Consider the following 25,457-nt stretch of genomic DNA (forward strand, 5'->3'; position numbering starts at 1 on the left):
ACTTGGGTTCATGGATTGAGAGTAAAAAGTTAGATCAGTGTTCACTAAACACCAAACCAGTTCATCAACCAAAATCGGCCCCTACCTCCAGTATTGTACTGGTGTTGACCTCCACTTTGAAGACCCCCATGGATGACCTGACGGAGGACAGAGTCGGACAGTACACCGACGACTCCTTGCTGGATCCGTAATGGAAGCCGTGGTCGTGCGGGCCGTCCCCGGGGGCCAGGGAGAGGGAAGGAGGGCAAGGAGCCGGGGACTTGTCTGCGTCCAGGGCCGTGGAGGTGAGCATGGGCTGGGAGGCCTGGGAGCAGAGGGACAGGGGGGAACGTGGGACGGAGAGCAGCGGGCGTCTGATGGGACTCAGCTGTAGACATCCAGAGGACAGGGGGGGGGAGAGAGAGAGAGAGAGAGAGAGAGAGAGAGAGGGCACAAAAGAGAGTGATTAGCGTATAAAAGACGGAGGAAAATTGGCCAGCCATGATCTAATCATCATGGTCATCATCGTTTGCCGATGGTTAATTCATGACGATTTTACACAGTGCGTCAAAATGAGAGAGACGGGCTGAATCAGGGCCGCTATTTCCGAAATGGGTCACGCGTCAATCAAACAACCTTTGCGTTTTAACATCCCTCTTTAGTTGCAATATGTAACTGTGGAGTGTGTGTGGATGATAGCTGGTTCAAGCAGCCTCACCTGGCCCGAGTCAGACCGATTGGACTCTGGGCTTGGGTGAGGCTGCACACCTGTTGCACATTGATGTGCAACAAGTGTGCACGGGTTAAACCACACACTCAAGGAGAGATCTGCTGCATGGGAACATAGCACCGTCCTCACGTCTCATTGTCTGCAAACCTCACAATAACCTGGCTTTGAACACCACCAGCGTGCGTCCTTGTCTGGAGGAGCCCAGTAAAAGACACAGAGGTGTTGATTTCCATAATGTCATCAATAAAATCATGTCCTATCACTGATATATTATACAAATAAAAATGCAGGCCAGCCCCGTAGCACTGTTTGTTTATGCATGTCTCATCTTACTACTGACACTCCCAGAACCCCTCCCACTCACGGCCCCCACACAGCAGGGGTACACAGAGTCAGTCCGTTCGCCTCACACAGTTGCACAGCCTGTTATTTGCTTCTTTGGATTCCGAAGCCTCCTGCCTACTTACTACATTACTGCGTAATGAGTCACTAATAACTAATGATTAAGATGCATTACAGAAATTAAACGGAACAAAACCTTCTATGTGACATGTATATATATATGTTAATGCGTATCCAGACTCACAACACATGGAGCCCAGCCAAGGGGCCCGGGAGAGAGACCCCTAGACCAGCAGGTTCCTACCTCGCTCACACAGCCTTTCCCGAGGCCCCGCTGTGCGGCCGGGCGACCTACAGGGGTCTCGCTGTGGGGGTGCGGCGGCAGGAAGCGGAGGGGAAGAGCCAGGGCCGAGCCCCTCTTCCTCGGCCCGCCGGGGGGGACGCCCCCCTTGCCGGCGGCGACGGGGCGCGGCGTTATGGGTGCGGGCTCCCGGGGGCCGCCCCGGCCGGCCAGGTGGTGCGGGGCGTCGGGGCGGGTGGGGCGAAGGGACCCCAGGGGGCTGAGGAGAGGGGTGAGGGGGGAGATGGCCGGTGCTGGGGTCATCGTCGTTGCAGCTGGGAGGGGGGATGGACAGAACAAGCACACAGATGTTGAGACAGCTGGCCTCCAGCGGCGGGCGTACATGGAGGGCTAACGCCCCCCTCCTCAGATTGTGTTGCCAAAGTGGTCCAAGGTCAGTCCATGCAACAGCTTTTTTTTATAGGTGGTTTTATGTTGTACTTTGCCAAACAGGGTTATTGTGGCATGTGGCACATGAAAGCAGCTTAAAAAAACTGTCAGCATGTCGTCTCATATGGCGGTAAAGAGGTCAGTCAGGCTGCTGATGCAGCAGTCATCTCCAGTCTTTTAAAAAACGGCTCACATCTATAATATATATTAAAAAATGGAGTCATTATGGCACGTGGCGCATGTAAGCGGATTGTTACGATCAAGTCCGACCTATTGGCACAAAGTGATCCCTGCAGACCCTGTGACACCGGACAAACCGCCAGATGAGCCGCTCAGACAGATGGTTGGGCGGCGGCGAACATCAAAAAGTGACGGTCACGGATGTCCGGACACACACAGAGTGTCTCCGGGACTCTTACATCTCATCTTCTCAACGGCAGGAGGGTAGGGCGAGCGGGAGGTCCAAGAGGCCTTCTGGACACTCATCTGTTCGTTGGGCCGCAGCCCCGGCCCTCCTCTCTGCGTCTCACCCCCTCCCTGGAAGGCTCTCTCCCCCGCCTGCTTCTGGACACAGGCAGCGCAGCGTTGGGGTTTAATCAAAGGTCCCATGACATGCCGCCAGGTGTGGTGTGATTAGCCGTTACAATCCGTTTTGAAAATCTGTCTGTTATGACATCGCAGGTGGGCCTGTCCACCTAGATGTGTGATGGATCAACGTTTGCTACAGTCCTACTGGGTAGGCTGGTAGGCTGGTAGACTGATCTATCCAGCACACATCTAGGTGGACACGCCCACTTGTGATATCATAAGACTTTCAAAACGGCTGGTAACGGCTAATCACACCACACCTGGTGGCATGTCATGGGAACTTTAAAGACACTGAGCATCAGCTGAACATTCAACGGCCGACCCTCTAGATTATTTATGTTTGCATTGACGGATCATTGGAACAGCCGCAGGGGTTACTTTGGGCGTTCGACTCCCGAGACAAAGAGTTCTGGGTTTCGAAACCCGATGTTTGCAGGATGCCTTCGACCTGCTACTTCGAAGATGTAGACACTATACACATATGTAGACAGAGCAGTGGTTCATGTGTAAGGTGACGGCCGGGGCCCCCACCTGGGGACCAGGGGACGGGTCCACCTCAGACTGGATGTGGGATCCCTGGTAGGTCTTGGGGAGCTGCTTTGTGAAGGCACTGGAGGTCCGCTTGGCTTCACTAGGTTTGATGACGTCAGTCTCCACACTCTGGACTCGCCTGCCTGTGGTGCATTTCTGCCATGAGAAATGAATGAGAAATGAAAATGAAATCAATACTTTTGTCAGGATAATAGGATACTGAATGCATGATTTAACCTTACATTTATTTAACTGACGCTTTTGTCAAAAGCAACTGAAAATAAGTGCTTTCAATCATGCAGATTCAACCCAAAAAGTGCAATAATCATTTGAGCACATACAATTAATTAATTCAAGTGTTTCAAGTGCTACATTTTAGACAGCTCTCAACCATTATCGCAACAGCAAAGAACTAAAGACAGTAATTGTTGCATGTTAAATCCTTTTTCATTGAAACCAGGTTTTTGGTATTAGATAATTGTATTTGTGCTGTACCCTTTGAGCCTGTAATGTACCGGTGTTCAGCTACTGTATCGTTTCATTTCACTGCTAGGTAACTGTGTCAGACTACATGGCCAACAGTGAGTGGTCTAAGGGAGAGCAGGGGACCTTTACCTTGGAGGGTGCAGGGAACTCTTTGTCTGGGTGGCTGTCACGACCATGGCGCTCTACTTTCTGATTAGTCGGTTTGAAAGGTAGGCTTGTTCTTTTTTTCCTTTCTGCCACCTCACTCGCCTGCTCTCTCTTTGCCTGCTGCTCAACAGATGGGTGCTTCTACCGGGTGGTGGGTGGGGAGGGGGGGGCAGAGGAAACATGAGATAGGACATGGAACACGATGCAACATCTTACAGAGTAATCTGTCTAATAAACGGATGCAACGCTATTCATCCCAGGCCTAGCTTCTCCTTTCAGAAGGGGATATGAATAGAAAGCCTAGCAGGCTGATCTTGTGTACTGGACAGATTCGTTCTGAGGTCTTCATTGATGGGTGAATAGTTATTTTTAATAGGGGGGGGGGGGGGGGAGACAATGGTTGTGCAGCACTTTTTTGCAGTAAATCTATATCTATGCTTTTATTGTATGCTTTAATTGATCAGAGCTTCAATTGTAAGGGCCTGGATTGTGAAAATGTCAGTCTCAATGCGATTGGTCCCTTGCCAATGTATAACAGGGTGGCGGTAGACTCCTTGCCTTGGCAGCGGGAGGCTGCTCCATCTCAGAAAGGCTGTCATCGGTGTCTGGGTCCCTGTAGCTCTTGCCGTGTGTTGCCGCGGCTCTCTGGGGCCTCCTGCCTGCTGCTGGTGCTGCTCTGCTTGGGACAGCGGACTGCATCTCTGGCCGCTCCCCTGCAGCCTTCACCGGAGGCCTCTTCTAATGAAACAGTGACACCGTGTGGCCGACTGGGGTAGTGCAACTTAGACTGAGCACACTAAATGATTGAAAATAATCGTTAAAAAAGTACACTAATAACGACTTACCTGAATTGGTCTGACGTTGTCCCTTTTAGGCGATGGAAGGGGTAGATCTGGGGATTCATCTGTGGATTAAACATCTGCTTTTATTCAGTGTACACAAAGAACTCCAACTCTTTAACGGAGAAAGATATAATGTTATTTTCTGATATTTGTATGTCTTGTATAGACACTGTTTATTCAGTGGAGCGAGTGTGCAGTGTGTGAGCTCTGTCTAAATAAAGGTTATACATTATATACATACATGTATACATATATATATATATATATGTTTTACATACATGTATACATATAGATCTACACACATACATATACGCATACACACATACATATACTATATAGACACAGTGTGTTCAGGGGACAGCCTACAGGTAGAGTCAGGGGCCCGAGCGGTGGTCTTGGCGGGGGCCTTCCTGGTGTAGTCGGTGACTTTGGGTTTGGGCTTTCGGCTGGAGTCCCTCAGCCAGCTGACGTCGGTCCTGGTGTGGTCTGTGTCTGTGTCGCTGAACAGGTGCTTCGTGACGTAGCGCTTCGCCTGCAGAGTACAGGGGGCGGCGGTGAAGGCACTTGGACCAGGACGCAGTAAGGTACATAGGTACCTTATCAGAACCACTGACTTCCAATGACTAAACCAAAGCTGTCCCCTTGCGGTCAGTTCAAAAAACAAAACTACATTTTGAAATATATATTATATAATAAAATCTATAAAATTGTGCTTTTATTAAGAATGTAAGGTATATTCAGTGAATGTATAATTAAGAAAAAATACAATCCTTCTGATAGTTCTCTAAACATATGTATGACAGACGTGGTAAGCCTGTAACAAGTAGTAGTGGATTAACAGGGTATGTCAAGTTAACTTATATGGTTTACCTTAGGTTCTAGCGGTGCTTTTTTACTGGAGAGGGAGCGAGGGCCAAGCATGCTACTGCTGGAAAACAAAGGGGCAGCGGCGTTGGAGATACAATTGTGTTGTTACAGATGATTCACTGATTCTTTTGGATGGATGATCACTGATTCCTTGTTAGGCTAGCTCTCACCTGCTCTCCAAGGCAGATGATTCACTGGGTTTTCCCTATACAGTATAAACAAACAACCATTAGTCCATTGAGGGAGTTTTTATTTTAACCAACATAGTTTGGAAAGTTTAAGAGTTATTCACCCCAATATGTGATGATCCATCGTCCCTGAATACGAAAATGTCGCCTCTGTTCAAGACAACATGAGATTAGCCGGAATGTGTTTAAAAACATTGTTATGATTGTTAAGACATTAAGGCCTCATTCACACTGCAAACAAAAGTGCTTGCAAAATGTTTTGCTTATATGTGACTCAGATCCGATTTATAAGAACAGTGTGAACAGTACTTTTTATCCCATTGAATCCCATTGAATTTGATTTGATAGGTCAGATTTTCGGCAATGTGACCAATGGATCATGTTAGAATTCATTCATGCAACATTTACGTGATTAACGTGACCTAGACCGGCATTTGTCACAATTCTGAACTGGCAAGAGTCTCTCTGTGACTTATTGTTATTTTGTGCATGCGGGTTAGTTTGGAACGGGAATAGATCACACTGGAATCTGACATTGGCCACATTTAAAACATAATGTGAACAGCCAAAAGAAAAACGTTGGACAGGAGCAATAGATCCGGATGACAACTTTGGTCTTTGCACTGTGAATGAAGCCGTAGACATCCAAAAACTCCTATTCACCACCGTACCTGCTCCCTGTAGAATGCTTCATGGGGTTGCAGTAGGACTTGTTGAAGCCTGTAGCTTTCCGTGCGTCTTTCTACAGCAGAACACAATAACCTTACAGTCCCACACACTAACACTAATCAACCTAGGTTAATGCCGTCTTCACCTCACATGACAGCACTTACCTGAGTGGAGGGCAACCAGCTCCTCTCAAAGATCGACCTGAAAAACACAAGCAAGATCCCTTTGCTGTGGTGGGAGAAGAAGCTGAGGAGGTTGATGATTGAGTGAGCAATCTGGTTTTTTTTCTCCCTCAAACCTGAGATTGACAGGTTATTGAGTGAATATGTTGCATGACTGTTTCTCACAATGTGTGTGCGTGGGTGCGTGTTAGGGGTGTAAATCTATTGGTTTCTCACCGTTCAATTAGATTTAGATTCTTGGAGTCATGATTTGCTGCTTAGTGCTCCCAATCAAATTGCCGTGTTTCAGTTATCGTGTGTGTGTTAAGTTCTCGAGTTCAAGCACTCAAGGCCCGTTTACACTTCGAACAAGCTTAATATTGGAGGTCTAAACTCTGTTCCCCTTGAGATCCTGCAGCCTGTTGAGCCCAGCAGAATCCTCATCCTCCCATCTGAGTGGTGACGGAGGCGAAGACAGAGCAAAAGCAGGGCAAGAGAGCTGGCCTATGAGCAAGGCTACAGGCTAACCCGCACCCAACCACCCTGACGCCAACATAGGCCTGGAGAAACTGCATTGTGCAATAAATAAACAGCTGAATGCACACCCAGAGGGGACTGTGGCTGTTGGAGGATACTTTAATCACACAGAACTGAAGTCAAACTGGCCCCACTCCACAGAAATGTTGATTTCCCAAGTTTACACAAACCTCCTTGCAGCAGGCAAAGCCCACAACTTGGTTTATCAGACCACATCTCAATGGTGCAATGGAACTCTCATCTTTAGAAACAGTTGGTCCAGCTCTTAAAACTGTCCAAGTCCAGAGGGAGGAAGCCAACTCACTGCTGCAAGACTGTTTTGAAGACACAGACTGTGAAGTGTTTGCACTTCACAGAACTTAGACACCTCATCTGTCTTGGTACTAAAGTACCAAGGTTAGTGGTTAGTACTAAAAAGTACTAACCACCAAAACCATCAAGGTGTTCCCAATCCAAAATCCATGGTTGGACAGAAATGTCCGCTCTCTGCTCGGGGTATAAGGTTCTACCTTCAGGAAAGGAGACGGAGTGCGTGGAAAGAACTGAAGAAGGAACTGAGAGGAGCTTAGGGCAGATAGAAGCAGTGCATTGAGGGGCACTTTCAGAACAATCCCCGCACCATTTGGAAAGCCATTAAAAGCATAATGGACTAGAGTTCAGGAACTTCAACTGGCCAAACTCCCCTCTATGCTCCTAGTTGACTTTGACAGAAGCACAGTGAAGAGTATCCTCAGCCACTGTGTCACGCAGAACTGCCAATAACAGAAGGACAACTTGGTCCAGGTGGGAAAAAGTCGAAAAATAAAGTACCTTTATTTTCATGTAAACATTATCTTAAGTAACCCAAAGTTCTGTCCGACACAACGTACTTGTTGAACGACGGTGGAGCCCAGCTCAGGGGGGGTCTGTCCGAGGTGACCACGGGGCGCTCTGCGGAGGGGGCCTTGGAGGTGCTGGCCGTGGTGCTGTTGTACCTGCTGGAGATGAGCTTCACCATGCTGTCCGCCAGCTCTGCATCCTTCTGGATACACACACACACACACACGCACGCCCGCACGCCCACACACACACACACACACACACACACACACACACACACACACACACACACACACACACACACACACACACACACACACACACACACAGAGTAAAAGCAAACAACATATCAACCGTGAAGGTATGGACACGTGAGGTTGTAAAGTCAGAGCCATGACCCTCTACTCATAGCATAAGGCAGTATGCTGCAGCTGTACCTTCTCTTTGCCAGAGACCGTTCCAGCAGATGTAACCTTGGGGTTGAGGGTTCTGTCCTGCAGGACTTTAGCAGGGACGGCCTTGCGTGCGGCGCTGGTCTCCTTAGCAACCTCCGGCTCGGGGGCACTCTGGCCTTGCCGCTTCCTATTGGCCAATCCCGGCGTGTCTGCCCTCCGCGGGGGCGGAGCCACTGCGGTAGCTCCGATGGAGGTAGGGCATCGGGCTGCCGGCTCTCTCTCCATCTGAGGACCTCCCCTGTGGGCGGACGGCCGCTTCCCCCGGAGGCCGGCGGGCTCCTCGCCCTCCGAGTCCAGGCTGATCTGGTTGATGACCTCCTGCAGGCGCTGGCTGAGCTCCAAGTGCAGCCTCTTGTGGCTGAGGAGCTCGGTATCCGAGCCCAAGGCCCTCTCCGCGGAGGGCGGGGGCTCCAGCTGCCTCCCCGTACTGGCCTCCGATTCTGCAAAAGGGGGAAACAAACGTTTGAAGTACCCAGAGAGGGAGAGAGACGCTAAAGTGGGAACTGAACGTCAAATGGGTGTCAAAGAGAAACAACAATTATAAATGTCAAAGACAACTTTGTTTGACCTTTGAAGCCGCTGTCAGACTTTGGTTTGTGTTCTGGTTGTCACGAGAAAAGCACGTTGGCTAGACGACTGGACTGTTATTTTTTGTTTCTTTTCTTAGACAGTGATGTATGTTTGGCTTTTTCTCACCTGGTCTTGAGGGACGTTTGTTTCTCTGTATGGGCATCATTAGCATGTCAGTCACAGAGTGCTTATGCCGGTTGGAGAATCTATAAAAACACACACACACACACACAGTTTGAGTCGACAGTGTTGCTGGGGAGACTGTAGCTATTGGAACGGTTCTTGGCCAGTGCTTACGTGCTTCCCCTTGACTTGGTGACAGGCTGGGAGTCAGGCACATAGCTGTTCTCTGTAAACACAAAGGAAAGATGAGCACACAGGCGCCGGCTATAGAGGTCATTTGATTGGTCGGTGGGGGTAAACAATAGGGGAGAAAAACAAGGATACTGAGCCCGGAGCGGATGAACTAAAAATGAGTCGGTACCCAGAAGCTCTAGGTCTTCCTCCTGCGCACCCTTCACCTTCTGGATTGATCTCTCTGACGGGGTGACCTGCGGGGCAGCAAGACAAACACAAACCACTCTGAGGTGAGCCGACAAGATGACTGAACAGTCTGAACTGCCAGCAGTAGCGTCGGCCAAATACCAACAAAGAAAGGGCCAGTGTCTCTCTGGGGCAGGGGAAATAGGATACTGAGATGGTACCATGACTGAACCAATATGCTGTCTTTAGTGGAGTTCATTGGTTCTTCTCATGCGCTGGCTAATGTATCAGAGGTCTACCAAGTGTTCGGTCTGGTTCCTCTGGTTCTCCGTCCTGACGCTGGGGGTGGTGCGGTGGCTGGAAGGGGTTCTGGTGGCGGCGTTGGACTCTCCGGGGTGGTAGGGTCCAGGCCTCTCACCACTCCGCACCATCTGAAGAGCTGGCTTCCCCCTCACTCTGCCCGGTGTGTCTGGCAGACAGAATGGGTTACAGACACACTTGACGTTTGGATATATGGGGGAAAAGGAACAAATTGACTGTTTTTAGTGCGTGTTTTACAATGCAATGGACGTTTATGGAAAATTGGGCTGCAGAAAGGGTTTTATGAGAGGGAAAAGGGAGGGGGAAATTAACATGTCAGTCACAGAGTGCTTATGCCGGTTGGAGAATCTATAAAAACACACACACACACACACACACACACACACACACACACACACACACACACACACACACACACACACACACACACACACACACACACACACACACACACACACACACTTCCATTCTGTCCCCTGTCACAGAGTCAAGTTGGTAATAATCGTGGAAGAAAATTGTCAAGAACATTCTGTTCAGCCTGAAACGGTCCAATGAGTGAAATAAAAACAGTCGAAAAAAAGCCCAGTCACTACCTGTCAGACAACAACATTTGGAGGGTTGCACTAATCGTCGAGACAGAGTTAAGTGGCACATACTTGCAGGCAGGACCACCGGGTAGGGGCTGGAATCGTGGACACTCGCACCTGCGCTGCCATTGATGAAGGTGCTGGACTCAGAGACCCTCCTCCTGGCTGGAGTTATCAGCTAGATGGACCGTAACAATGCCTGGCTGTGAGTGTCTTATCTAACCTAAACAGTCTACATTGTCGAATTATTAATGAATAAATATCTCCAAAATTATGACGAGTATGAGAATGGTTGATCTCTGTACAGAATATATATATCGGTTTCACTTGCTCACCTGAACAGGTACAGCAGGGGGAGCCAACCAGCTCGGTTCAACATTTCCGTCTCTTGTGTCTGTTGGCAGAGACACCTGGCTCTCCGGAACAGCGGGCTGCAAGAATTCACGCCAACATACACACGCATGATTGACAGCACTTAAAGGTAAATGGGGCTTGGGTGTCAGAACTGGAGAGCATACTTCATGACATGAATAACACATTAGAATGATGTGCGACATCGGTAAACATAACTTAACTCCAGACACTCAAATGTGGTTGGATTGTTGTCGGGGTCGGCTTATCTCAGGAGGTAGAGCAGGTTGACTTGTAACTGGAAGGTTGCTAGTTTGATCCCCGGCTCCTCCTAGTGTCGATGTATCCCTGAGCACTTAACCCTAACTGCCCCTGACGAGCCTTGCATGGTTGACTCACGGTCGCTTTGGATAAAAGCGTCTGCTAAATGCCCTAAATGTAAATGTAATTGTGCCCGTGTTGCAGAGTGCGGGGCTTGAGTCATCCTTCAGATGCTATCTCAGCCCGCCGTCTGCGGAGTGCGTGGCGGAGCTGACTGACGGCAGGCCGGTGTTTACCTGAGAGCAGCTATCTTCCATGAGGATCTTAATGGTTGTCTTCACCACTGAAGTGCTGCTCTTGCCGACAAAGCCCTGACCGACAAGAGGAACGGGGAGGGGGGGGGGGAGGAGGCAGAGGGATGTTAATGAGTTAGGATCAACATTGGAACCACAGGACTTGTTGTCTGCCGTTGGCGGCAAACACACACACACTCTCTAGAACCCCAGGCGACACCACAGCAGGAATGCTGTTGATCGTTTTCTTGGTTGTTTTTGGATGTTACAAGGAGATCGATAACGAGTCGACACAGGCTGTGCCTAGGTGAGAACCATCCCCTTGAGCTCAACTGATGAACACGCAGCATAGAGATGAATATCGATACACGCTGATGGAATGCGCTGATCTCAGGTGCTGTGATGGAAGAAGGAGGCGGCTACTTTGTTCTTGCTGTGGCCGTAGACGGCGCGGACGGCGTGCAGGATGTCCAGGGCGGGGCTGAAGCGGACGGTGAGGCAGGTGCCCTCCACCTCGCCCACACACACGACCTCGCACAGCCTCAGCCTGAGGACGTGGCACGTGGCCTCCTCTGGGAAAACACAGCAGCGGGCCCGATTAGACATGTGCACGTACCTGTGGTGTGTGGCGTGAGAACGAGCAACCTCCACGCGTCAGAGAGCAGTGAAGGAGAAGGCGGGAATGTTCGTGACTTTGTTTTTTCGTCTCATTAAAGACTATTATTAGTTTAATTATTAGTGTGTTACCTCTGATGGCGTAGCTGTGGACTTCACTCTCCGTGATGCAGATGGTATCCCACTGGCCCTCCTACACAAGAATGGACACCAATGTGTAATGTGATGAACATATTAGGGGTGGGAATCTCTTGGCACCTCACAATTCGATTTGATTCAGATTCAGAGGTCAACGATTCGATTCTAAAACGATTATCGATGCATCTCGATGTATCTCTATGTATTTTTTGTACATTTCCAATGCGTGATTTTCAAAAAAATATATATATATATCCGAGTTTGCTACTCAGAGTTTGTTTATCACTTACTACTTTTGTGATGATCATTAAAGACAATCAACAGATGAATTACCTTATCTAATATTTTATATTAGAAGTAAAGTCGGTTCTCTGCGCAGAGAACCCGCAGGCAGAAAGGAGTTTTCTGTAGCGCTCTGCAGCAGGCGAACAGAATGTTGCAGCAGGCAAACAAATTTAATTAAAGGTATTATTATTTATTATAAAAATTCTGATTATTAACTTATCTGCATCGAGACAGAATTGTTCTAGAGAGAATCGCGATGCATCGAAGAATCAATTATTTTTCCCACCCCTAGAACATATCCTAACAGTCTTTATCCAAACCAGACAGGACACGGCTCAAGTGTCCATAACAGGTGGGGCCATGAATGAAGATGGTCAGTTCCACCAGCCATGTAGTCTCCTGGATGGACCTCTTTGAGCTACCTTGGCCTCCTCGTCGGCCAGGGCAAAGTAGAAGGAGAGACTCTGGCTTCCCAGGTTGAAGTCGATCCAGAACTCCTCCAGCTGCTCATCAGAGGGCATCAGCAGCTACAACATGTCCACTCGTTAGAGAAACACAGGCTAACGTTGAAGTGAACCATGTAACGTCCGGCTCATGTAACATGAATACATCTAGCTGAGGTTCACCAGGGTGCATAAGAAGGGTTTTTCCGGTTTTGATTCATTGACACTGACCTCATGTTTATCCAGGAAAGCCTCTAAACAGGGGTAGGAGTACACTCTGCGAACAGAGGCAACAAAAACTTTAGACAGCTGAAAATGTTAATTTCATTTCTAAATTTAATTTCTAATATAATTTCTACTGCTGACTAGCATTGCTGATTCAGAAAAATTAAAAACTTGAAAACGTATACGGTTGAGAAATGTGTTTCAATAAAACCGTTATGCTTACCTTCTATTGTCTCCCTGCATTCCATTCACCAGATTCAGAAAGGTGCGACAGTCCTAAAATCACACAATTGAATCATGAAAAAAATACAAATCAAATGTTAGAAAGTATTTCCATCATTTAAAAGCATAGAAGAGGGGTACTCTGTTCCTAACGGTATGTGCATTGATTTGTACCGTTTCAAACTCAGAGTCTCTTATTGCGATGAAAGCCTTGGCCACATAGTCCATGCTAAACCAGCGGTGAACCATCGCCCTTCGCTGTGCCGGAGTGGCCATTCTGCACAGCGCCTCCATCAGGGCCGTCTGGAAGTCATAATCTGACATAGGCACACAGGTCATGTGGGCCCGTAGAATCAAGGTAAGGTCTGAAATCTGAGCAACACAGGGCAACACTTACCACCACCCTCCAATATCTGGCCAGCCAGCTTGGTCCTGGTTAGGAAGCAAGAAAAGAGAGAGAGCAAAGGAAATACAAATGAGCTTGTTTATGTTCCAATCCCAGCCGTAAGGTTTCGGGTTCGATCCCCATTACATATTACATTTACATTTAGGGCATTCAGCAGACGCTTTAATTCAAACGCGATTTATAAAGGTCCATTCACACATTCACACACCGATGGCGGTGCCAACCATGCAAGGCCACAGCCAGCTCGTCGGGAGCAGTTATGGTGAGGTGTCTCGCTCAGGGACATCGAACTAGCAACCTTCCGGTTACAAAGCAACTCGCTATGTTAATTGTGGTGTATGATAGAGAACACTATGTATATGTTAGTGTGATACAGTTTACAGAACCTACATCACATCTGAAGCTTCCTGTGAGGAAAATATCTTCTTCTCCTTTTTCAGTTCTTCTGGCATTTTGTCCAGGACCATGTTGAGTTTTCTGATAGCCTGTGGAGATAGTATTATTAATGATGATATCGTTATTCATATTATCACATAACATTATCATTGTTTAGGGGATCATACCTACTAAAATACCCAGGACCCATCTTGACTTACTACAACAAACATAAAAATATATATTTATAAAAAAGTTTTTATACTATATATATATTTATGTCATACCTCTTTTTTTATCAGTATGTAGACTGTCGGGTGTGCAGCCAACTGGCCAATTGGATGCAGGAAGATATCTGTGACTTGATATGTTGCTGTGAAATCGTATAAACATATCATACTGTAAACAACACAATTCTCCACATTAAATAATAAGATCATTAAATCTGTCCTAGAAAATAGGACAGATTTTGAGATATTGAGAGGGCAAAAGGGACTCATAACTCAAAACAGTCAAGCAGTTTCCAAACATCATGTAACTAAATAATACTAAAGGTGTGAAGGACTATTTGGTGGCTGTAAGTAATATCAAACATTTTGTTTTCAAAATGACTGGTGTGACTCATTAAATATGCAAATGAGAAATATACCCCTCCATCTTTGCTACTAATATCAACTGTGTTGAAAGGAATATTTATATTTGTTGCTGTTGGAAATGGGATGTTTCAATGATTGTTCTAGGATGCCGTTAGGTTTCAAAAAGAACAACACAAGCATTGTATAAAAGAGTGACAAACATTAATCAAAGCATCAACTTGTCAAGAGTGAAAACGTACCCTCTTTGCTTATTTCATGGACAGCCTATGAGAGCAAGATAGAGTGAGAGAGGGAAAGAGATTAAATGTCCGACCTTTTACATTTGGTGATGAAGCTGAAATTATATAAATCTATATTTGAAAAAAGATGATTGTGTTTACACCAATTATATATAACCGTTTCTCTCCAACATTGACAATATGCCAATGTATTTTTCCATTACGATGGCTTCTACTATTACTATTTGTAAACCCTTTAGATGAGTAAGTGCGTGGTACAAGCTTACCATCAATGAATCAAAGAAGTCTTCAGCAAGGTTAAGCAGGGCCTCATCTCTCTGTGGGCCTCCCTGGATCCATAGCTGCCTGCATTTCTCAAACCAATCAACCATGTACATCCAAAAAAATGACACAAAACATGTTAATGTGTGTACTTGTGTGTATTAAATATATAACATTTATGCATTTCATTTTAAAATCCTTATCTTCTTGACAATGCCTTGAGCGATGATTCCAGAAGGTCCTAGGCCCCCAGGAAAGGATAATTTCTTGCCACACTTGTAGAGGATGGTGAGACACAGACTTGCATGTTTGGCATCCTTGCGATCCAAACACTGCATACAAGAAAGACAGCATGAATGTACTCGCAAGCAGCATTTTAATATCGCATACAAAAAGGAACGCCCTCCAGAAAGACATACAATTCTCAGAATTTATTTCATTTGATGCCTTTGGCTCATTACTAAAGGACCAATAATATGGAAGCAGTGGAAATTTTACCTGTGTCTAATTCCCTAACCATGAAATCCCAAGCTGTATTTGAATTGTGTGAAAATAGTGTGCTTTTGTTTGTACGAAACCTTAATGTATTTGTTTGTTTTATGATGCTCTCCTGGCCAGATCTCTCTTGGAAAAGAGATTTTAAATCTCAATGAGCCTTTTACCTGGTTAAATGATTCATTAAAAAAAAAAAAACATAATAGGGCTGTGGTTGTAAAACGTTTTTTTTCCTACCCTGTTTACAAGTTTGTCCACTTTGAAGAGGAACTGTTTGGAACATTTTATGGCAGTGCGTTGGGATGGATCCTCCTCCAGAAACTGATCCAGACGCTGGTAGCGGCAGCTCCTCAGCGAGTCATCCACCAGCTTCTCCAACAGCTCCTACAAACAGGGCTCGGGTTCAATTCCCACACTCACCTCAAACACATTGTATTCGATAGGATCCATGTCAAGTCAAGTTATGTTATTGTCAAATGCACAACATGAGGCAAAGAAGTCGTAGCTGGCAATGAAATGTTTGTGTCCCAAGCTTCTCTTTAACAATGCAAAAATATAAAAAAAAATGGTCATATCATACTGTATGATAGCACTGGTACATGTTATAAAAGTACTAAGAAATAACAACAAAATAATGATAAAAAAGCAATGTCTTGGAGGAGCTCGGAAGACTGCGACCGTGCAGGGCGCTCGCACTGCCATGCACGTGACAGTTTCATCCCACAGGCCATAAGACTGCTGAGCTAATGAACTACTTAGCTCACCACTATGCCACTTTACAGTCGACATCTGTATAAAAAAGTTTACATTTAAATTTCACTACTGTTATTTTATGCTGCATCTATCTATACATTAGTTATTATTATATATTTATTTTATCGTAATTATTCATGTCCAGTACTGTAGTTTTTTTTGGTTTATTAGGTCTCAGCTCTCTTATTTGTTTCTCTTATACTTTTCTTTTTATTGCACTGTTTAAGGAGCCTGAGACATAAGAATTTCATTGCCAGCGACTGCTTCCGTAATTGTTGTGTATATGACGATAAACAATCTTGAATCTCTTAATCATCTTAATCCATTATTGACCAGCTGATGACCTCACCTGTTCATCCTGGCCAGACGCCATGGCCAAACATGAAGGTTGTGTTGTTAACTCTATCACCAGTCACCCACTGCTGCTGAAGCCTCAGTCCTCAAGCTCACTGCAGGATGAAGGAAACACCGGCTTAGTAACAGATTGATTGATTGATTTTGATTGATATATACTTTAATGTCCCGGCTTAGTAACAGATTGATTGATTGATTTTGATTGATATTTTCTTTAATGTCCCAAATGGCAATTTTTCTTGGACTCAGCTGCATACAGAGCACAATAAAAAACACAGCACAGTACAGACATACAGTATAAATAAACACACAACAGACTGAACATCGTTTTACAGAACAGACAACCCCCCCCCTCCCCCCATACTGCACACATCCCATAACTATCATCGCCATGGTTCCTACTGCCTCAGGCAGTCTCATTTAAAAGTCTGATCGAAGAAGGCACAAATGCCAGTAACCGGTTGTATATCTGGCTGCTCTTAAGGTACATGGTTATGAAAGATAACTCATTCATAATCAGAGGATTGAATCGTCTCTCGCCGTAATCGTTATCGGGATGATGCTAACTCGAAGCTGCTGCTAGCGGTTGACTTTTGCTAATCGATATACTAAAAGGTTGTTTTTGTTCAATTTTATTCATAACTTTTGATACGATTCCACAAAATCAAGTATTTTACATTGAAAACGAATACTCACGATCGCATACTCACGATTTTTTCAAAACGAAGAGTTTTAATCGGATTGATAAACGCAATTGGCACGGTCCTTTTTCTTTTTTTGATCAGAGCGCGCGAAATATCGTTCGCCTGCGCATGCGCCGTGGCATTGACTTCTCAACCAGGTGACGGCTTCCCATTGGCCGCTTTATTATAGGGAGTTGCAACCATAGACATAAGTAGACGCAGCATCGACCGCTACTGCCTACTGGCGCTGACGAGACGCGGGGCCGCCATCTTGGAGTGGTGATCCGCTCCACTCAGTGTAATTCATTTGGCAGGAGCAATGAACTGTTAGCGCTTTTAATTAATCTTACCTCACTGAATACCACTGATTTTCACGCGGTTTTTTGTCATACGTGTAGCTATGATAAAGGACACATGTTTTGGCGTGTTTTATTATTCATAGTTGGCTTAACAGTAATAGAATATTCTTATATGCTATAAGTGACCAGACGTCCGAGATCAAAACTGGGAATATAATCCCAGAGAAGGGGAAAAAAACGGTCAGCTATTTTTAAGTAGAAGAAACAATATGATTAGGTTATATATACATATACGTATATCCTACATAAACAATGTATGAATACATTAGATATCTTAGGGACTTATAGACTGTATCTGTTGTATTCTTCCCTTAAACTATGTTTAGAGTGATTGTTTTATATGTATTTTTTATGTATGTCACTTTGGATAAAAGCGTCTGCCAAATACCTTGGACATAAATAAACACCTGAAAGTTTTTATATCAGCTAAAACCACCAATCTGTTTCACTGGATTCAGAATAAAACCTAATTCTGTCTTACCCAACAATGTTAGTATTTCAATATTGTTACTTGAACGATTTATTCATGGTTCCAATTATACTGTTAAGAAAGTATTGTCTTATACTTTGCCTAAAATTAGACAAAATAGAACATTTCCTTACAAAGACGAATGGGGCCGGGGAACTAAGTTTTAACTTAATATTTGCCTTGTAGAATTCAGCAAGATTAAAAGTGCAAATATATCAATAAAAATTGGGAATTATACACAAGTTAACATTCAATTCAATTTTATTTATAGAGTGCCAAAACATTACACGTCTCACGGCGCTTTACAGAGTATTGAACATTCAGAGAGAGCCCATGAGTAACAGGGGCGAGGAAAAACTCCCTAGAATTGGAGATACATATAGGAAGAAACCTAGAGCAGATCCACGACCCGAGGGCCTGACCCATCTGCCTAGGGTCATACAGGGCAGTGAGGTTTGTATACATGATAAATGAATAGGTTAGTTAGGTGTAGAGAATAGAACATGGTGTTTAGAGCCACCTGGGGTGTATGTTACAAAGAGGTGGGATAGTTACCTTACCAGTATGATAATGCATGAATCCCATTTAGTGTCAGAAAGTTCAAATAGTCTAGTGTAGGGATGAATTGTCATAGGGATTAGGAATGGTCATAGGGCAGTAGTGGATCGCTAGGCAGCGCAGGCCAGGAATCCGGTCAAGGGGACAGCAACAGGCGATGGTAGGGCAGTCATAGGGATGGGACTTCAGGTGCGATGAGGGCCAAATACAAGGATGGCTAATGACTGGTAATGGTTTACCTCACAAGTGAGGTAAGGGGGAAGAGAGATATATAGAGTGGGTTAGTATTGCTATACGTTTCATGATGGTTAGTATTAAGTGTATCAATGGTACTATATAGTGTTACACTATAGAGAGAAAAGGCAAGAAATGTTATATATTGATAATATGATTTATCAAGTCTCAGTTCATAGCCGGGTGAACAGTAGTTCAACAGTAATCCAAAAAAATACCCCATTCCAGTTGTCAGGTAAGTGTGGCAGGACCTTTTCACACATTTCACGAAGGTGGGCTACACAAAATTGGGTTGGAAAGCTAGACTAGCAATACTGTATAGCCACTGTCCATCTGATTGTCTAGTTAGCTAATATCAGACGTGCTTTTACTGGCTTGATATTCGCTGCTATGGTTAAGGTTAGGTTTAGGGTTAGGGATAAGGGTGAGGATTAGGGTAAGGTTGGGGGTGAGGGTAAGGGAGGCGGGCGGTTAGGGTATAGGGTAGGGAAGAGGTTAGGGTTAGAGGAGGGGGGGGAGGTAAGGGTGTATGGGGGGAGGACAGAGGTCAGGGTATAGAGGGGGAGGTTAGGATATAGGGGAGGGGAGAGGTAACCTTACCTCATTAGGGTAACATGCATGTGTATAATAAAAATTACCATACAACAAGCCACACAACCAGGTCATTTTAAATGATTTTATATCATAAAACATCAGTACATTTCAACATCTGTGCACACAGTGAAACAATTCTGGGATGTGATTTTAAAAAAAAAACAATGGTTCATCGTGAGACCATCTGACCCTAACTCTGTCCCTAACACTGAACCATGAGGAACCCGCGAAGGAACCCTTGACAACCCGTGACTTAAGTCACGTCCTGCGAGGTAGAAGTTGCATCTGAAGTCTCCACCGTCCAGCTCCGACGAGGCGCCGTCAGTGGGTCACTGAAATGTTGCAAGAGGAAAAACACAAATCGTTAGCCTCGTAGCATAATCTATGTTGCTAGCCATAGGCCAACAATGTCAATGAGGCTACCAATGTCGATTACACTATGAGGCTACCCATGTCAATTACGCTATGAGGCTACCATGTTGATTACACTATGGGGCTACCAATGTCAATTATACTATGAGGCTAATGATATAGATAACTCTATGAGGCTAGCGATGTTGATTATGCTATGAGGCTAACAATACCCATTATGCTATGAAGCTAACGATATCCATTATGCTATGAAGCTAACTATATCCATTATGCTAGGAGGCTAACGATGTCCAGCTAGGCGGCTAACCAGATTCCGGGTCTCCCTCCAGATAGGTGGCTCCTCCTCCATAATTTTTTTAGTTTATAATGTGTTGAAGAAAATACTTTTGTTTTGAGAATTCTACACTAGAAACAGTGGTAGTAGTTTATTATTCTTTGGACACCTTGTTTAAATAATGCTGAATCAATCAAATTTTAAACTTCAACATGAAACATGCACACACTTGGGAATTTGTAATTCAGGAATATAGTAAAACATTGTGAATTTAACAGCATAGCCTTGGTGGTGAAACGATGTAAAAAAAACCTGTTCGTATTAACCTTCCAAAGACTTGAGCAGTCCCATCGTAGTCCTCGTCTCGCTCCTGGTGGGTCGTCAGCTTAATCTGTTCACAATACAAACACACATTAAAAGGGTGATGTTACGTTACCAAGTGTGAGTGTGACCAGCTGTTACGTTTTAGTGTCCACCTTGATGTACACTGGATAAACTATAGTAGTAGCAGCTGATGTGACCTTAATTACTTCAAATCACAGCTTTGGCTAAAATTCACAGAATGAAAAATCTGGAAAAACTAATGAAGACCCTCTACGATCGTTTGAAATAATTAAAAAGAACCTCCAGGTGTCAAGTGTTTGGTTATGGTTACCCTTCGGTCCACAGCCTCCGGTCCAGCCTGGTGCCCCATTCCTGGTCCAGGGGGATCTGGATACCCTCTGGTCCAGCCTGGTGCCCCATTCCTGGTCCAGGGGGATCTGGATACCCTCTGGTCCAGCCTGGTGCCCCATTCCTGGTCCAGGGGGATCTGGATACCCTCTGGTCCAGCCTGGTGCCCCATTCCTGGTCCAGGGGGATCTGGATACCCTCTGGTCCAGCCTGGTGCCCCATTCCTGGTCCAGGGGGATCTGGATACCCTCTGGTCCAGCCTGGTACCCCATGCCTGGTCTAGGGGATCTCGTTACCCTACATTATAATTAAGTGCGAGAAAAGCACTAGACACATCCACATAATAATAATAATAATAATAATAATAATAATAATAATAATAATAATTTATTATTATTATTATCCACCCTGGTGACCCATACCTGGTCCAGTGGGATCTGGTCACCTGCTGGTCCTCAGCCTCTGGTCCACCCTGGTCCAGGAGATCCTGTGAAGTCAGACAGCATCTTTATAGACCCGTGCACATCACGGTCTCGAATCTAACTACCAACCCCCCCGCAGGAGCCCCTTACCTTGAGCTGGAACGACGATGGAGATCTTGGGGTGCTTTGGTCGTCTTGTTGCAAAATACAGCCAACAGACTTACCTTGAGCAGATCTAGTAGTTTGTTGCTGTTGGTTCATGTACAAATAATTGACTATACATTTCATATCCCCCCCATTTAGCAAATAATTCCCACCCATAAACAAGGCTGACAACAGTACAAAATAACAAACTTGTTCTCATGCCTTTTGTCTACTTCCTTACTACTCTAAAACAACTCTAAAACATCGCATGCACATCGCATGAGTGTTGCCTTACTGATCAGGGTGTGATCTGAGTGACCAGAGATGCGTGCTGGGATACTGTGCCATCTGATGCCTACAGTTCTGTAGAGGTTCCCCCTCAGGAGAAACCAAGTTTTCAAAAGGCTGTCGTGACATCAGTTACATGACCTGGAACGTCCGTCAAGACCGTGACAGGGACTCCCCAAGGAGAAACGCCAAAGGGTAGGCTGTGAGGCTCCCCCTCTCGGCGACTAGAAATACAACAGCTCTTACAGGAGAGAATCATGGCGCACATTTCAACGTTCCTCTTCATAGACCTTGAAGCCCCAGTGAGGCTTTCTTCACCTCTTCTGAAGAAGAGCACAACTGCAGCTCGACAGGGACGCTAGTTGGGATGTTTCCAAGATGGTTTCCGATTCAGCCCGAGAAATACTTGGATCTCAGGGCAGGAGTACAGGAGATCCAGAGGGCTTGCCAGCAGTCCATCATGTTGAGGTTAGGTAGGGAAGCCACGTTGCAGAATGTTTCATCTTCCATCTTCAGTTAGTTGGTTGGTTTCTCATCCGATTCTGTCCATTCGGAATGCCGTTAGTCCATCATCCATTGTACCAAGTAGCCATTGTCGCTTCCCATTGTTTGCATGATTCAGTCACACTACAGTCCAAGCTGCATGACACTCAAGTCATCCTGTCCAGTGTGTAGAAGGTCGAATTGAGATCCAAATGCTAGATCGCTCCAGGCTCTTGCTGTATTGAACACCCACTTTGTTATCCTCTTTGATTTAGGCCACAGACTTGAGTCATCAGAAACATCCGACCAAATGACACTCAAGGGTGTTTCAGGAAGAGCTGAAAATTAAAATGTTCAGGTAATACAAGCCAAGTAGAAGTAGAAAAATTTCCCCTCACATGTGGTGCCCAGTACCAGGTTAAAGATTGCCCCTCTCACACTTAGTGCCCCATGCCAGGGCAACGATTGCCCCTCTCACACTTAGTGCCACATGCAAGGTTAAAGATCACCCCTCACACTTAGTGCCCCATGCCAGGTTAAATATTGCCCCTCACATGAAGTAGTGCCCCATGCCATGCAAAGATTGCCCCTCACACTTAGTACCCCATGACATGCAAAGATTGACCAGTACCAGGTTAAAGATCACACCTCTTTATTTTCAGTTATTAGATTGTGTATTTACACAAACAATGACAATACTCAAAGGAATACAAAGCCAAACAAGAGGAGAGACCAGTGGAGGGTTTGTAGGCCTTGAGAGAGGAGAGACCAGTGGTGGGTTTGTAGGTCTTTGAGAGAGGAGAGACCAGTGGAGGTTTTGACAGAGACCAGCGTTGGCTTTGTAGGTCTTTGAGACCAGTGGAGGGTTTGACGGAGAGACCAGTGCTGGGTTTGACGGAGAGACCAGTGGAGGTTTTGTAGGTCTTTGAGAGACCAGTGGTGGGTTTTTAGGTCCTTGAGAGAGGAGAGACCAGTGGAGGTTTTGACAGAGACCAGCGTTGGCTTTGTAGGTCTTTGAGAGACGAGACCAGTGGAGGGTTTGACGGAGAGACCAGCGCTGGGTTTGTAGGTCTTTGAGACCAGTGGAGGGTTTGACGGAGAGACCAGTGCTGGGTTTGACGGAGAGACCAGTGGAGGTTTTGTAGGTCTTTGAGAGACCAGTGGTGGGTTTTTAGGTCCTTGAGAGAGGAGAGACCAGCGGAGGTTTTGACAGAGAGACCAGCGCTGGGTTTGTAGGTCTTTGAGACGAGACTAGTGGCGGGATTGACGGAGAGACCAGTGCTGGGTTTGACGGAGAGACCAGTGGAGGTTTTGTAGGTCTTTGAGAGACCAGTGGTGGGTTTTTAGGTCCTTGAGAGAGGAGAGAACCAGCGGAGGTTTTGACAGAGAGACCAGCGCTGGGTTTGTAGGTCTTTGAGACGAGACCAGTGGCGGGATTGACTGAGAGACCAGTGCTGGGTTTGTAGGTCTTTGAGAGACGAGATACCAGTGCTGGGTTTGTAGGTCTTTGCGCCCTGCCCTTCACAAAGAAAAGAGAACTCTTCCCGGAGCTCCCGCCAGCTTCTCCGGGGTCGTTTTCGTTACCGCACTGGACACCTCTCGGTGCCTATCTCCGCCTCTCCAGATTTGGGAATCTGAACCCGACTCCCTTTCGATCGACCGGGGGCGACGGGGGGACGGAGGCCATCGTCCCGCAGAGACGAGAGACCAGTGGCGGGATTGACGGAGAGACCAGTGCTGGGTTTGACGGAGAGACCAGTGGAGGTTTTGTAGGTCTTTGAGAGACCAGTGGTGGGTTTTTAGGTCCTTGAGAGAGGAGAGACCAGTGGAGGTTTTGACAGAGACCAGCGTTGGCTTTGTAGGTCTTTGAGAGACGAGACAAGTGGAGGGTTTGACGGAGAGACCAGCGCTGGGTTTGTAGGTCTTTGAGACCAGTGGAGGGTTTGACGGAGAGACCAGTGCTGGGTTTGACGGAGAGACCAGTGGAGGTTTTGTAGGTCTTTGAGAGACCAGTGGTGGGTTTTTAGGTCCTTGAGAGAGGAGAGACCAGCGGAGGTTTTGACAGAGAGACCAGCGCTGGGTTTGTAGGTCTTTGAGACGAGACTAGTGGCGGGATTGACGGAGAGACCAGTGCTGGGTTTGACGGAGAGACCAGTGGAGGTTTTGTAGGTCTTTGAGAGACCAGTGGTGGGTTTTTAGGTCCTTGAGAGAGGAGAGAACCAGCGGAGGTTTTGACAGAGAGACCAGCGCTGGGTTTGTAGGTCTTTGAGACGAGACCAGTGGCGGGATTGACTGAGAGACCAGTGCTGGGTTTGTAGGTCTTTGAGAGACGAGATACCAGTGCTGGGTTTGTAGGTCTTTGCGCCCTGCCCTTCACAAAGAAAAGAGAACTCTTCCCGGAGCTCCCGCCAGCTTCTCCGGGGTCGTTTTCGTTACCGCACTGGACACCTCTCGGTGCCTATCTCCGCCTCTCCAGATTTGGGAATCTGAACCCGACTCCCTTTCGATCGACCGGGGGCGACGGGGGGACGGAGGCAATCGTCCCGCAGAGACGAGAGACCAGTGGAGGGTTTGTAGGTCTTTGAGAGGAGAAACCAGTGGTGGGTTTGTAGGTCTTTGAGAGGAGAAACCAGTGGTGGGTTTGATGGAGAGACCAGTGGTGGGGGGGGCTAGGGCTTCAAAGCGTACGGAGGGAAACGTTGGAACGTGCTCCGTGGTTCTCAGGTGCAGGAACCAGGTTGGGTTCTAGTTGCTGAGAGGGACAGCCCTCACATCTCGCCCCCTGGTGTGTCTCCTTGAGGAGTCCCTGTCTCCATCCTGAAGGGCGTTCCAGTTCATGTAACTGACGTGACGACGGCCTCTTAAACACTAGGTTCCCCTGAGGGGGAACGTCTACACAACTGAAGGCCTCAAACAGCGCAGAACCCTCGCATGCATCTCTGGTCAGTCAGTCACACACCCTTATCAGTAGGACACACATGGGATGTGATGCAATGATGAGGAATTTAGTAGGAAAGTGGACGGATAAAGTATCTTCTAGGGACGAATGAGAGGCATGAGAACGGGGGGGGGGGGGCAGAGAGAGAGAGAGAAAGAGAGGCCAGAGAGAAAGAGAGAAAGAGAGGCCAGAGAAAGAGAGGCCAGAGAGAGAGAGAGAAAGAGAGGCCAGAGAGAGAGGCCAGAGAGAGAGAGAGAGAGAGAGAGAGAGAGAGAGAGAGAGAGAGAGAGAGAGAGAGAGAGAGAGAGAGAGAGAGAGAGAGAGAGAGAGAGAGAGAGAGATGAGAGAGAGAGAGAGAGAGAGAGAGAGAGAGAGGCCAGAGAGAGAGAGAGAGAGAGAGAAGAGAGAGAGAGAGAGAGAGAGAGGGGCCAGAGAGAGAGAGAGAGGGGCCAGAGAGAGAGAGAGAGAGAGAGAGAGGGGCCAGAGAGAGAGAGAGAGGGGGCGGGGCCAGAGAGGGGGCGGGGCCTACGTGAGGCGGGGCAGGGCCTACGTGGGTCGGGGCAGGGCATACGTGGGGCGGGGCAGGGCCTACGTGGGGCAGGGCAGGGCCTACGTGGGGCGGG

The 25,457-nt window shown here is 46.6% G+C and overlaps 2 protein-coding genes across 2 annotated transcripts; both read right to left on the bottom strand.

Moving 5' to 3' along the window:
- Positions 1-7,787: 7,787 nt before the first annotated feature.
- Positions 7,788-16,363, bottom strand: sycp2 (synaptonemal complex protein 2; the record flags this gene model as incomplete). The annotated part of the gene is given in 24 exon segments (XM_084479743.1): positions 7,788-7,818; positions 8,054-8,493; positions 8,495-8,511; positions 8,768-8,847; positions 8,939-8,990; positions 9,126-9,192; positions 9,424-9,593; positions 10,102-10,210; positions 10,368-10,463; positions 10,941-11,015; positions 11,361-11,509; positions 11,685-11,745; positions 12,398-12,502; positions 12,650-12,695; positions 12,867-12,919; positions 13,040-13,182; positions 13,263-13,297; positions 13,662-13,756; positions 13,934-14,019; positions 14,482-14,506; positions 14,748-14,852; positions 14,946-15,074; positions 15,475-15,621; positions 16,340-16,363. Coding segments are annotated over 24 exon segments (2,340 nt in total).
- Positions 16,364-19,323: 2,960 nt separating this feature from the next.
- On the bottom strand, positions 19,324-21,323 carry LOC311359459 (uncharacterized protein). Its single transcript, XM_084479479.1, has 5 exons — positions 21,132-21,323; positions 20,982-21,046; positions 20,543-20,838; positions 20,214-20,278; positions 19,324-19,573 (listed from the first exon to the last, which is right to left on the bottom strand). The coding sequence occupies exons 3-5, from the start codon at positions 20,729-20,731 to the stop codon at positions 19,495-19,497; spliced, it is 333 nt and encodes a 110-aa protein (XP_084335605.1). The 5' UTR covers positions 20,732-20,838; positions 20,982-21,046; positions 21,132-21,323; the 3' UTR covers positions 19,324-19,494.
- Between the last annotated feature and the right edge of the window lie 4,134 nt (positions 21,324-25,457).

The sequence above is a fragment of the Micromesistius poutassou genome, assembly GCF_964030765.1.
Source record: "Micromesistius poutassou genome assembly, chromosome: 15".
Lineage (NCBI taxonomy): Eukaryota > Metazoa > Chordata > Actinopteri > Gadiformes > Gadidae > Micromesistius > Micromesistius poutassou.